Here is a 14,155-nt window from a genome sequence, read left to right as displayed (position 1 = left end):
TGTTTTTCTCTCTCCAATTCTTCTGTGATGTTGCTTTCTTGAAAGTCATATATATATATATATATATATATATATATATATATATATATATATATATATATATATATATATATATATTTTTTTTTAGAGCTACACTGAAGGAAAAACTTAAGTGTAGGTACAAAAGCTATACAGGTATGCAGAACTATCCCTTTGAGAACAAAGTGACCGATCACACGGCTCTGTACTGCTAGCTGACATTGACAGCACTAAACCAGACTAGACTATAATGGTTACTTCTCATTTCTACTGATGTTTTTACTAATGTTATCATGTCAAGATCATAGACTGCCACATATTACAAAGTAGTTTTTTAGAGTAAGAACAACAAATAATGCTCAATCTGAAAACCTTTAACACAAAAGTTCACAATAAACAGGATGCGACATGAACAGAGGACTCAATATGAACCATAATGTGTGTGTTTCCGTGTGTCAATGCTTAAGTCCTTGTCCATGATAGCGTTACTGGCACAGCCAGAAGGCCATATGGCTAGTCTCCATCTCCCAGGAGGGGTGTTCTATCCCACTTTACCCTTCTGCACATTTACCACCCTGCACAGGAGGGCCACAGGACTCATCTCAGATTGATGAGCACCCCCTCCTCCCTTCCCCCAATGGAACATGCCCTTTGGCACTAGTGCTAAAGTCTGTTGGGTTGCCCATGCCAGGTCTCCCAATCAGAAAACACTAATGTGTGACTGAGAGAGAGACACTCATTGAACAGTCGATTTCTAGACAGGAACACAATATTCTGAGAGTCTGATGTGCTAAAGAAAACTAGGTCTGCATTCCATGCTATAGCTTGACAAGATTTTAATTTATCTGGGGTGAACATGCTACAACATAAACCTGCTGCCTCCTGTCCTACATTATAGATCATGAGATTTACAAATACATTTGCCAAAGCCAAAGAAATACAGCAGTGCTTTTTTTCTTTTTTTTTTCATATTAACCACCACAACTCCAAGTACCCTTTCATCTATTAATAAGTTATTTAAATTATTATTATTTATTTAATTTTATTTACATTTTTTTGTTATTCTTTTTATTTTATTTTTAAAGATTTATTCTGAATATTGTTTAACATTGATTATTATTATTATCATTATATTTAATCATCAAAGATTTATATTATATTATTTATTACCTTATTATTATCATTTAACATTGATATTTCTGTTTATTATTATTATTATATTATTGCAGATTTGTATTGATTTGTATTTGATTGATTGCATTTTCTTCTGATATTTTTACAGATGACACATATATTTCACCGTCATTGTGAATCTACACAAACTGCCCCTCAAACCTACTTAAGTACCAACATAGTTGGGAATCACTGGCACCATTTCCGAGTCTGTAGTCAAATCTACACACAGGCATGAGGGCAAAACATTGTCATAAATTCACTGAATGGTGGCATTAGAAAATCCATTCAGCTTTTATTCTGCTTTCCAAAAAGCTGTTACAGTGGAACTTGTGGTGACACTGAAAATCTGTGTAGTGCCACCAAGTCTATTCCTTCTCCACAGCGACGTTCCCGCTGTTCCTTTCTCTCACTATTAGAGCAATAAATGGAAAGAGAGCTTCAAATCCAAAGTGCAGTGCTTTGCTTTGTGGGTACCACACCCTGGTCAAGTGATGTGGTTCTGTTTATTTTATATTCTCACTTAAGCCATACTTGTTTCTATCTACTGCTTTCCATCTCTAAATATCAGGATGACTTTCCTATGAATAAAGGCAAGGAATGTGCGGTCACAATGAATTAGGTTAGAGTGTGATGTATTTGTTTCTTCTCAGAGTGAGAAAAAGATAGAATAATGAGGTTAAATGCCTTGCAGCTTATGATACAATGTTTTGTTAACTTTGACATCACTCAAAGTATTGATATGCGCAAGCTCCATATCTGCTCAAATGTCACTTTTTGCCTGTGCACTTCCTGTCCTTCTCCTCTGAAACAGGTATACTTAACTGAAGCAGCTCTCTGAACTCCTACTGTCATGCCTTTGTAGGTCATATTTTGTGCTGACTTCGCTCATCTTAAGTGGTGAAAGTCAAAAGCTCTTTGTTGTGGGCGCTTTCTGTGCCCGCATGGAACCAATGTTCCTTTTTTTTGGTCCGTGGAGCCTGGATTCAATAACCAGTTGTGTGCTTGCATTGTGATGATGTGGTCAAGGCAACCAGATTTTCTCAACAGTACAATTGCTCAGTAGAGCTATTTATGTCATTTTTTTTTTTTTTTTTTTTGTGGGAGGTTTTGTCACCACTGCTCATATTTCCAGTTTACCACAAGTGATTTAAAAGGCTACAGGTTTTGTTTTTTTGTTAGTTATTTTGTTAGTCTTTGTGCTGGAAAAGAAACCTGTAGAAACCTCTGAACAGGAAAGCCAAGAAAAAAAAAAAAAACCTTTCTTCTCATCTATGTTTGGTTACTCTCAAATTAGATGGAAGAAATCTGCCATTGTGCAAACATTGATATCCACAACAGTATGTGCAGCAGTTTATGACCTTATATGGTGCAGACAGGAAATTATAATAATAATAAAAAATTCAGAACACCCAAACTAAAAATATTGTAAGTGTAAAATCAAAGTCAAGCTCAAGCTTCTCTGATAATAGCGAGCCTTTCTTTTATTGGTTCAGTCAAGGCCGTCGTCTTATAACACGAAAATGACACAGTTTAAAGCTTGGAGCGATTCTGTAACCCCCACCCCACCTCAATTTATTATTCGTCCCATGATTCTTCAGGAGCCAGTTAGGCTGACCCAATTAGCACTGGCCTCCTAGGCGGGGAATGACGGCATTGTGCGCTATCCTCTATTTCCTGTCATGCCCCGCTTGCAAACGAGATGCTAATTAATAACCATTGGCATCTTGAGCAGTACACGTCGGCTTATGTACGGGATATCAATGATTTGTCAGATTCAACCAAGCGTAACGCAGTCACCTCCGGTCAAGCTGCCCACAGCCTGGCCCTTACCCAGGCACCAGAGCAACTTCACTGGGCTCCAAGTCAGCTGATGGTTTAATGAGCGCATTTTGCCATAAATACCCAGATACTGAGGACCAGATTGCATCTTTCCCATTTCCAAATCAACACATTTCTTTACTGAAAGTGTTCATTTTGGCAAGATGTACAAAAAATACATTCTCTTACAAATCTGAAGATAAGTATTTTAGATGACGGACATAATTTTAACTCAAGATTTTAAAATGATAATGAAATATGTTTATATAAAATTTATATATACATATATACAATGTAATCATATATACCTTTTACTATGCATTATGTTGGGACATAATCTATGTTGCTTCCCCCACACAGCATTATTTGTCGCACAGCACATGACATAATTAGTTTAAACATATATATTTGTGTGTGTGTGTTATGAAAAAAAATCAATGAAACTATCTATGCATAATGTATATTTTTTTAGTTATTATTTTTTATGTGAATTTTATACAGTTTATATATAAACCATTTAAATGTGCCACTGTAACTTCTTTTACATGGCTCTCTGTTGATGACTGTGTTTACAGGCTAAAAAAAAAAAACCTTTTTCCTGCCAGAGATTTTCGCATTGCACTTCTTCCTAATATGTGCCACTACTGTAATAGAAAATGATAATGACTGTAATTAAGCTTCTACCATGACTTTAATCGATCTGGCATTACTGATAGCAGAGATGAATGTGAAGGTGGGGGGTGTGGGGTCATGTATATAGTGGTGTCACAGTGGCATAATTACCAAAAAACACTAAAAGGTTCGACAAAAGCTTCATATTTAATGTTTTGAAAAATCTCTTCGGAAATGAAGTCTCTCTCCTTAAGATCATTAGCAGACCATTAGCAATGGCAGCCGGGATCCTTACATCATAGTGCGCTAATTAGGTTAAAATGCTCATGGCAGGACAAGCGTCTAGCTGTGATGTACAGGGGAAACGAAATGGCCGAGGTTAATTATACCCATTAATGGGGAATTATTAAGAACGCTTGGCCTGCCACTTAAGTTGTTTCTCAGCTGAACTGGCTTCCCAAAGTTCCAGTAACACACATGCAGAGGGACATCACATGTAACGCGATCATTACCTCATTTGGAGCCGAAAATGTCTTGCTGTGGAAATCTGAGCGGGAGTATTTTGACAACAACACAGGGATTATAGATTGAGTAGTGTCGCATAATTGTACACCATTATTTTGATAGATGTGACCATAAACGTAGATGGCACAGGACATCGGTTACAGTACGGTACAATATACGTGAGTGCAGTAAACCCAACACACTCCTAATCAGTACCTTTCACAACTGGGACGCGGTAAAACCATACAAAGTGTGCTTCTAAATGTTAAGCCTGCTTCCCACCTCTTAGTCAGGATCCCGTTGACAACTTGGAAGGAAGCCCTCCACCACAATCCCTCCCTCCCTTTCTAGGCCTCAACCCATAACAGAGCCAGAGGGCTCCAATCTGGCTCCTTCTAAGAGTCCTCCAATACCCCAGTATTGATTGTCTCTCTACCACAGCCAAACCTCAGCTCAGAGAGATTCCACTAAAAGTGTGCTCAGATGCCTCCAAAGACCAGGCATAAGTCCTCAAAAACACCCTGCCGATGGTCCGTCACTGACAATCTGAGTAGGTTTTTATGACAGGAAGCGTGCACACTTTAATGATTGTACTTGTACGCCGTAGTCAGTTCTTCCATTTGGGATCTTCACAAGACCTTTTTTTTTTAACTTAACTATTTTCATTGGTATTGTATTGCATCAATGATCTGGTGTTTTTCTTTTGTACAGAGTCTTGATGAAGTCACAGAAAAACTTGATGTCCACTCAGGGCATCAGCATTGTGTTTGGACCGACTCTCATGTGGCCCGAGTTTGAATCCGGAAACATGGAAGTCAATATGGTGTACCAGAATCAAATAGTGGAGTCCATTCTCATTGAATGCGTGGAGATCTTTGGACCTGGGGGCATGTAAAGTGACCCCAGAGTATTCTGGAAAAACAGACTGAAAAAAAAGAGTGAGCTATGAAAATGAGGGTAAAAAAGATGTGCGCTGGCTGAATGTTAAGCTCATGTAAAATTATTTCTTGCTCCTGATGTTTTCATATTTGCTTATTGATTGATTATTGGGTTAAAAATAGGTTATTATTGAGAGTTATTTTTATTATTTTTTATATTTTTTTATATTTTTCTTAAAATTTTATTTTTGTATAATGCAATTTTTACGTTGTATCATACCTCAAAACATCATTGACAAGATTGAAAACTGTATATTTGTAATGATATACATGATAGTTTGTAACAGGGAAATAAAGCAGTTTTTGTAAATGGGTTTTGTACACTGATATTTTGTGATGGATAATTGTAGTTTGAAATAAATATGCTGTAAGCTATTTTTTTTATTTTTTTTTTATGTCAAACATTTATTTGGTAGAAACTTGAGATGTACCAAACTGGATCTTGTGATTATTTTCTGGCAGCACATACTTGCAGTCTGTTGCAACGGGTATTTGCTTTGTATTGTGATCTCGTCTTTTATTAATGGTAGATGTACACGTACTGTGTTTTTTTTTTTTTTTTTTGTTGTTGTTGTTAAGCAAAATTTGTAAAGTGATTCTGTTTTTGAAAAAAGTAAAAAACAAAACAAACAAACAAACAAACATCATGCCTTATTTCATGGCATCATTCTGCATTGTCTTCTGCTCTAGTTCCTGCGGCGGCCTCCTTCATAAACTGTCACTCTATGGGCCCTTTGCATTGTCAGATAATATACAGGGTGATCACATCGGTTTCTAATCAAACTGCCAAAGTACTCTCCAATTCTCAAACAGCAGTCTCTTTTTATTTGTTTCCCGCAGGCCAGTGCTGAGACTGTCTGCATGGAATGTGTTTTTAATTCCATCCCAGAGATAAGAGAGAGTCTGTAATTACGCGAAGAGCCATACCTCCTTGTAGCATTTTCCCTGCATCAGATCCCTCATAGCTTGGCATCTCGAGCAGTAATGAAGAAGGGGCACTGGAGGAACAGGAGGGCGGCATAAACCAGATTTGTGGCTTGTGTGTCTCTCTAAATCTTGACTGAAAATAATGCAGTGAAATGGGATGCAGCTTTTGGTGACCTCTCTGGCACAGCTGTGCTTCACTCAGGGACCTACATGAGTTCGGCAGGCCACCAAGACCTTCATTGTAGAAACCTTTGAAAAGATACCTACTCGTTTTTTTTTTTTTTCTCCAACCACAGTTCCTCAATCAGTTTTGACACCTAAAAAGGTTTCATATATATATATATATATATATATATATATATATAGGTTTATATATATATATATATATATATATATATATATATATATATATATACACACACACACACAGAGACAGCTATGATTATGCCTCTAACGCAGATAAAGTCCATCCTGTGATTTACACTGCTCTATTGGGAATGAAATTGTCTAATAAATGACATTTGAATAACAAATACAAAAATAAAGGATATTTGATTTGTTTTAATAATTCTTTTAGTTTTGATATTTTATATATTTTTTAATATAATTTATATATTTAAAATATAAACATATATACAATGTACCCAATTACAGACATTCCTGTCTGTGGTTTTGTTATAAAAAAATAAATAAAATAATAATAATAATAATAACCGTTTGTTTGTCTGGGACTAAAATCAAAATGTTTCATCAGAATTGGACAAATGTAATGCTAGAGGTACACCTCAGTGTTTTATTCCACACCGTGTGGGTCTTGGTCAAAAGTAGGCACTGAACATCAGATGCCCGAGCAGAGCTGAGAGGCCATGCTGTAAAGTTCATTCTTGCATTAAATGCTTCAAATAACAAGAAATCAAAATGTGTGGGTGGATGGACTGAAGTGGAAAGTAACCCAGGGGAGAATATTGGCAGATATTTGCTGTGTACATGAAGCGAACGCCCAGAATTATTCTGTGCTAGAGCCCATGGTCACATGACACTGGGCTTTGTGCAACACAGCTCACACTTTGAGAGCCGTCTTACTGCAGGTGGTGCTTTGCTCATTAATATGTGCAAAATTAACATCCCCCATCAAATTGGCTTGCGAAAAGGTGTGGTGCATTTTGAGTGTTCAGAATGTGGTGTGAAGTGACTGAATAAAAAAATAATAAAAAATAAAATAAAATACTATAAATAAAATAAAATAAATAAAAACAAAAAAGCCAAAGTATTTGTTTCAGTATTGTTGTTCAGATTGTTTGCTGCACAGATTTTGACCTTGCCGATATAAATCAAAAATGTATACACTGCCATTCGGGGTTGTTGTTTTTTTTTTTTTTTTTTTTCATCATCTCTTTATTTGATTTATTCAGTAAAAATATAGTAAAAACGTAATGATATTGGAAACATTTTATTGCAATTTTATTTTATTTATTTCTATTTTATTTTATGTTAAAATGTAATTTATTCCTGGGATGCAAAGCTGAATTTTTAGCAGTCATTACTTCAGTCTTCAGTGTCACATGATCCTTCAGAAATCACTCTAATGTGCTGATTTGCTGCTCAAGAAACATTTATGCATAATGCTTTCTTGCTAAATAAAAATTAACAACAAAAAATCTTACTTAATTTTTCAGGTAGATTTCTAGGAAGGTTTCTTGAAGCATCTTGGAGACATTGCCATACTTCTTCTGGATTTAGTCTGCCTCAGCTTTTTCTGTTTCCTCATGTAATCCCAGATGGACTGGATGATGGCGAGATCAGATCTCTGTGTGGATGTGTGGAGCACTGGCTGTCGACATACTCCTAAACATACAAAAATCTAACTGCATTATTCCAATTAATGTCAAAAATAAAAAATAAAAAAAATGTTTAGAAATATTTAGAAAGGCAAGACTTTGCCTTCAGAACTGCCTTAATTCTTCATGGCATAGATATAACAAGGTGTTGTAAACATTCCTCAGAGATTTTGGTCCATATTGACATGATAGCATCACGCAGTTGTTGCAGATTTGTCGGATGCACATCCATGATGCAAATCTCCCATTCCACCACATCTCAAAGCTGCTCTATTGGATTGAGATCTGGTGACTGTGAGGCCATTAGAGTAAAGTGAACTCATTGTCATGTTCAAGAAACCAGTCTGAGATGATTTGAGCTTTGATACACTGAGCTTTGGCTGCATTATCCTGCTGGAAGTAGCCATCAGAATGTAGTCATAAAGGGATTGACATGGTCAGCAACAATACTCAGGTAGGCTGTGGCATTTAAAACAATGTTCAGTTGGTACTAAGGGGCCCAAAGTGTGCCAAGAAAATATCCCACACACAATTACACCACCACCACCAGCCTGAACTGTTGAGACAAGGCAGGATGGATCCTTGCTTTAATGTACCTGCCTGAAAACTTCTGACTCTACCATCTGAATGTCGCAGCAGAAATCGAGACTCATCAGACCAGGCATCGTTTTTTTTTTTTCTTATATTGTATTGTTTTGTTTTGGTTGGTTTGTTTTGTTTGTTGCATTTATTTTTTTTTGTTGGCTGGAGGGGGAGCCGGTGTGGTCTTCTGCTGCTGTAGCCCATCTGCTTCAGGGTTCTACATGTTGTGCGTTCAGAGGAGTTATTCTGCATACCTTGGTTGTAACGATTGGTTATTTGAGTTACTGTTGCCTTTCTATCATCTCTAACCAGTCTGCACATTCTCCTTTGATCTCTGACATCAACAAGGCATTTTCGTCCACACAACTGCCGCTCACTGGATATTCTCTCTTTTTCAGACCATTCTCTGTAAACCCTAGAGATGGTTGTGCGTGAAAATCTCAGTAGATCAGCAGTTTTTGAAACACTCCGTCTGGCACCAACAACCATTCCACATTCAAAGTCACTTAAATCCCCTTTCTTTCCCATTCGGATGTTTGGTTTGAACTTCAGCAAGTCATCTTCACCACATCTAGATGCCTAAATGCATTGAGTTGCTGCCGTGTGATTGGCTGATTAGCAATTTGTGTTACCAAGTAATTGAATAGGTGTACCTAATAAAGTGGCGTGTGTGTGTGTGTGTGTGTCATCATTATGTTTGGGAACAAATAGCAACAAATTATTAGGTCTGCTAACCATTGTGACCAGTGTGAAGAGCTCCATTGACGCCATGCGGTCGGTAGGCGAGGGGCGCACAAAGCCGTATGAAACTGCGGCCTTCATGTTTTCTCTGCGTAAGCCAAGACGTTCCACTTCTAATGATTTCATGTAATAACTGGAGACCACTGCGCTTTTCCGAAGCCCGACAAACTCCCACACACCCCACCCCCACACTTTGTTTTCCCATCCCTCTTGGCAAAGCTTCATGGAAACGAGTGTCTTTGTAAGTCTGCAAAAAAAAAAAAAAAAAAAAAAAAAGAAACGCAAGAAAGGGCCCAAAAGTAAATGAAAGCATAACAATATAGTGTCCCTGTGAGATGCCTGCCATGTTCTAACCACCAGGCCCCATTAAAAAGAGCCTGGGCTCCTACAGAACATGGCAGCATATTGTTAGCATATGATTGAGTCACACGAAGACAAGTACATACAGTATCTCTCTCTTTCTCTTATCCGTTTAAGATCAGGGATCAGGGCAATGTTATACAAACTCAGAGTGAAAAGATGAGAAGTATTCTACCTGTTAGTTCAGCCAGGGCCTCCTTCTCATCCTGTGTGAATTAAATGACTGATAAAATCACACAACCGTACTGTACAGCCACAAACAGTAGTACACACTTCCCCCTTGGTAATTGTATAATTGGACAGCGTGCCACAACATGAGCTGGTGTGAGAAAAAAAAAAAGACTAAAATAAATAAACTGGCATCAAGCAGCATGGCAAAGAGAAAATAAATTTATTTTTATTAAGTACAGTCCATTTCTAACAAATCATTTACAAACCCTTAAAGTATTTCCCTTACTTTAGCAAGTAAATTATTTAAAAATAAGAGTATATCCTCATTATTATTATTATTACTGAAGGAATAAATATTCTGACAATTAGAATAAAAAAAAAATAATCTAAATTATTCAAAAAATTCTTTAGTAACACTTTATACACTAATAAAGTACTTACAAATCATATATATAGGTACCATTTTAAAGCATCCAACCATTTTGATCAACTCTTAATGAGTGCTGAGTAGTCCCTCTGAACCGGAGTGAATAACCGGCAGGTGCCATCTAGCGAAGAAAAAAAAAACATATTTTTTAGCTCTACTGCCTTAATCAGCACAAAATACTGTAGCCATGGGTGTCATTTGAAAGCTTAGAGTCTGAACTTTACAATGCATGCACTGCATGCACTGAACTTAAATACTGTAACTTTTGATTACTTCATGATATCACCACAAAATTTTATTCACATACAGCTCATGTTGGGGAACATCAAAAAGAGTTTTTCTCCAACTGTACCTCATTTTTTCCCTGAGATATTGAATGTCAAATAAGAAAGATATGAAATATTTCCCTTGAGCACACTAATTTTCATTCGCAAATGATTTTTAAGCACTTTATTAGTATATACTTATTATTAAGTGTTAATTCTTTTAGATGCTTAAAATGACGTTTAAAGCATAAGAACTTCAATTAGAGATTCACGATAAATACTGGTTCGTGCGTTCTTTCACATGGAGCAGCATTTACTACACAGAGCCGTTGTTAACTGACAAGCTGCGCAAAACCACGATCATATTTTGTGCATGTTTTGCGAAGCTTGTCAGTGAACAATGGCTCTGTGTAGTAAATGGTGCTCCATGTGAAAGCACGCACGTGTAGAGATTTACCGCTGATTACAGAACCGGCTTTACTGTAGAGATGCGCATTAATATCGTGCCTATATTTATCGTGCATCCCTAACTTCAATCTATTGAAATAGCCCAAAAATAAAGAGTCAGATATTATAGGTGCTAGTAAGTAGGCGTTAAACAAAAAATTTAAAAGCTATGTTCCTGACTTAGAAGTTTGAAATTAGATTATTTCCATTATTAAACAATTATTAGAAACAACAACAACAACAATAATAATAATAATGCAATAAATACTTTATTAATACATATGAAAAAACAAATTCCTCTTAATTTGGTGACAGCCAAGCTCAAACTGTGACCTCTAAATTTTGAGGGTTCTCATTAAAGTGCCATTTCCATTTCTTAAATCCTTTTGCTGGTTTCAGAGGAGGCTGTGATGATTCTGTGCTGTTTCATCTGCAGTGAGTTGCTGCTCTAAATTCTGTTCTGGTTACAGCAATGCACTTAGAAATGACACAGAGTATTCAAGTATCTAATGATTGATAACATTATCTGATAACGTTCAAAGGTCTGAATATCATATTTAACCCCAAAGCTGATCTTAAACAGACAAGTATTTGTATTCTAAGCTATATCAGATCAAATTCACTTTAGTGATTCCCCTGTCAAATATTAAAATATCTACAAATTTAGTCATCTAATGTGAATGGCCGCCTTCCAAGCTCTGTGCTACTCCAGTGGGACACCAAATATATATATATATATATATATATATATATATATATATATATATATATATAAAGAAGAAGACCGCACAAGGCTTAATGTCATTTGTTTTGCCATTGAATTTGGCCGGCATTAAATTAGCTTCATATCCCTAGAACACCATCAGTGAGAAAACAGCAACAGGCCAATGAAATGGTTTAATGTGCACTGAGTTTTATAGAGGTTGCTATTAACTTTTTATATGTGGGGTGACATTTTGTGCAGGTTATAGGCTTTATGTCGTCATTAGGTCCTGACCTCGGGTCGGCCCGGAGTAGATGGCAAATTCATCTGACATTGCCGGATGAGGTGGAAACAGGTCAATGGCATTCATCTGCTCCTTATAAATACCACAAGGATGAACAAAAAGAGGCAAATCATAAGTGACAATGCTCTGATAACTGGCAATAAAAATCATATGGCACACAAAAGTGACCCCCTCACTGACCCCCTAAAATATGAAGTACATTACAGATGGAGGTAGGAAATTAGGACTATTTTTCTATAAGCTCTAAAGGAATCACTGCTACTTAATGAGGAGTAATGAGACTAATCTTGGATGTGTGTGAGAAGACGGCGACATGATTATATTTGAGCCTTAAATTCGAATCCTCCGTCCGGCGCACCTTAATAATCAATGCATCTGAAATAATAAGGACAGTCTGCAGCTTTATTGAGAGAATGCCTGACAATAAAGGAGGAATCCTTCAATAACTCTTTCAATAAAAGTAAGGCCACTTTTAATAACACTTATGTTGGCAGGCCTGAAGTGGGCCTTGTGATTGTGGCATTGCTGTGATGTGAAAGCAGACACTTACATCTTTATGGAAAATCTGACAGGCCATTGTTAGTTTGGCCAGATTTTATATTTTGCAAAAACATATAAATAGCTAGTTACCATGCCCCCTTAATTATGCAGTGGGTTCCCGGTTGCAACGTACAGCCAGATCTAGGACGCAAGGAAAATAAAAGAACCATATGTAGATTCAACCACAGTCCTGGGGAAGCCTTGCATCAACTTTTACTGAGCCTCGGTGGACTTTGTCACAACCTGGCAACCTCAGGTGGAGCAAGAGCCCACAACGTTTCAAGCCGCAACTTGGCTGCCGCTCTGTCGGAGTGGGAACCGAAGACTCCAGAATTCCAGGCTGGAGTCCTCCGGCACAAAGGATAAAAATGGATATGAACTGAAATATGAGGTGGGCCCGCCTAGGCACAACACGAAAGCGGTTTCAGGTTTTTTGATTGTTTATTTTTACTTTGTTCTTTTTTTCCATTAACCACAAATATAAAACTGTTTTTCCCGCCACATGAGAAAGTTAAAATCACATATACATGTTTTTCTTAAATAAGGTAGAGAGGTTTTTTCCGGGTCATAAACTCTCTTTCACAATGAGGCTGGATTTTAAATCCTAATGTATTTCTTGGGGTCACGTCATGACATGTGCTCCTCTGTTAACTTCCTGTCACTTTCAGCTCCCAGGAGAGCTCTGAAACTGTCCCCCAGAGTGTTCCAGGAGAAAGCACTGATGTTCACCTAGGGAACAGAGAGACAGAGAATAAAGGGGAAAGAACAGAGAACAGTGAAAATGTTATGACAGAATTGGAATTTTATTGTTTTATAATTAGTTAAGCAGTCTCTCTCACATGGGTATGCTTGAGGATGCAGATCTTAATGATTTCAAAATGTCTAATTTTACCTTGGACATCAAGTGGGACCCAAACAAGTAAACAGAAACAACAACTATAAATCAAACATTTAATTGTATTTATTAAATTGATATTAAATTATATTAGATTTATAATTAGAAATGTATTGTGTATATTTAGCAAGTCAATAATTCACATTGTGGTTTGCAAACAGTGTGTAAATAATGTCAAACCATATTTAGCGTAGCCTGTTTCTTTCCCTTTTTTTTTCTCCATTAAATCTTCTACAGTACATGTGGCAAATTTGCATCAAAATACAGTGGATGCATGACATTTGACCTCAACAACAAAAGTACAGTTTATTTGAAAACTAAGACTATTTAGCCAACTGTGCATGATTATAGAGCAGTATTTTTGCATGTAGTATTGCTTTTTTTTCCCCTTAGAACAGACTTGCGACCCACCAGTTGTATGTAGCATCCTTGATGAATGTTTATTCATTTACAGTCACAGAAGTTTATGACTAAAAAAGCACTAGAATGTATGACTAGATTTCTCTGTGGAAGTTTTTGCGCTTGATTTGATTCCCAGCTAAATTAACATTGTTTACCTGAGTAACATGTTGTCTGACTAATTGTGGACGCTTGCAGAAGTCTTGTAGTCTTTTACACAGCTGTTCAGGTGTTGAATACAGATATGTTGCTACAAGAGGAAAATACATATTTGATAAGTCAGAAACCTCAAAGAACAGATGAGATCGCAGGCACTTTCAGCATTAAAAATTCAGCTGACACCATGCTGTGTGATGCTGTACATTATTGAACTGTGGTTATATTTACTTATTTATATAAAAATGCCAGAATGGTTTATGGCAAATTCTTAAATTGTGCTTTAAGATGAATAAGTCATTAAATACAGAAGTTGAACATAGGAGCTTTGCC

General features: G+C 36.8%; 2 protein-coding genes across 3 annotated transcripts in view; one reads left to right on the top strand and one right to left on the bottom strand.

The window, feature by feature from the left end:
* LOC109095782 (rho GTPase-activating protein 15-like) overlaps positions 1-5,167 on the top strand; it is a 37,355-nt gene extending 32,188 nt beyond the window's left edge. For both annotated transcript variants that reach the window (XM_042763746.1, XM_042763745.1), the window contains one exon: positions 4,840-5,167. In XM_042763746.1, coding sequence (XP_042619680.1) covers positions 4,840-5,023 — 184 coding nt within the window. In that variant the 3' untranslated portion in view covers positions 5,024-5,167. The remainder of the gene's footprint in view (positions 1-4,839) is intronic.
* A 7,627-nt stretch (positions 5,168-12,794) lies between these two features.
* Positions 12,795-14,155, bottom strand: part of LOC109095045 (glycosyltransferase-like domain-containing protein 1) — a 36,717-nt gene continuing 35,356 nt past the window's right edge. Inside the window, exons 10-11 of the mRNA XM_042763744.1 lie at positions 13,825-13,916; positions 12,795-13,101 (exon numbers count right to left, since the gene is read on the bottom strand). Of these exons, the coding sequence (XP_042619678.1) occupies positions 13,000-13,101; positions 13,825-13,916 (194 nt within the window). The 3' untranslated portion in view covers positions 12,795-12,999. The remainder of the gene's footprint in view (positions 13,102-13,824; positions 13,917-14,155) is intronic.

The sequence above is a fragment of the Cyprinus carpio genome, chromosome A9 (assembly GCF_018340385.1).
Source record: "Cyprinus carpio isolate SPL01 chromosome A9, ASM1834038v1, whole genome shotgun sequence".
Lineage (NCBI taxonomy): Eukaryota > Metazoa > Chordata > Actinopteri > Cypriniformes > Cyprinidae > Cyprinus > Cyprinus carpio.
This window is presented reverse-complemented; position numbering and strand designations above follow the sequence as displayed.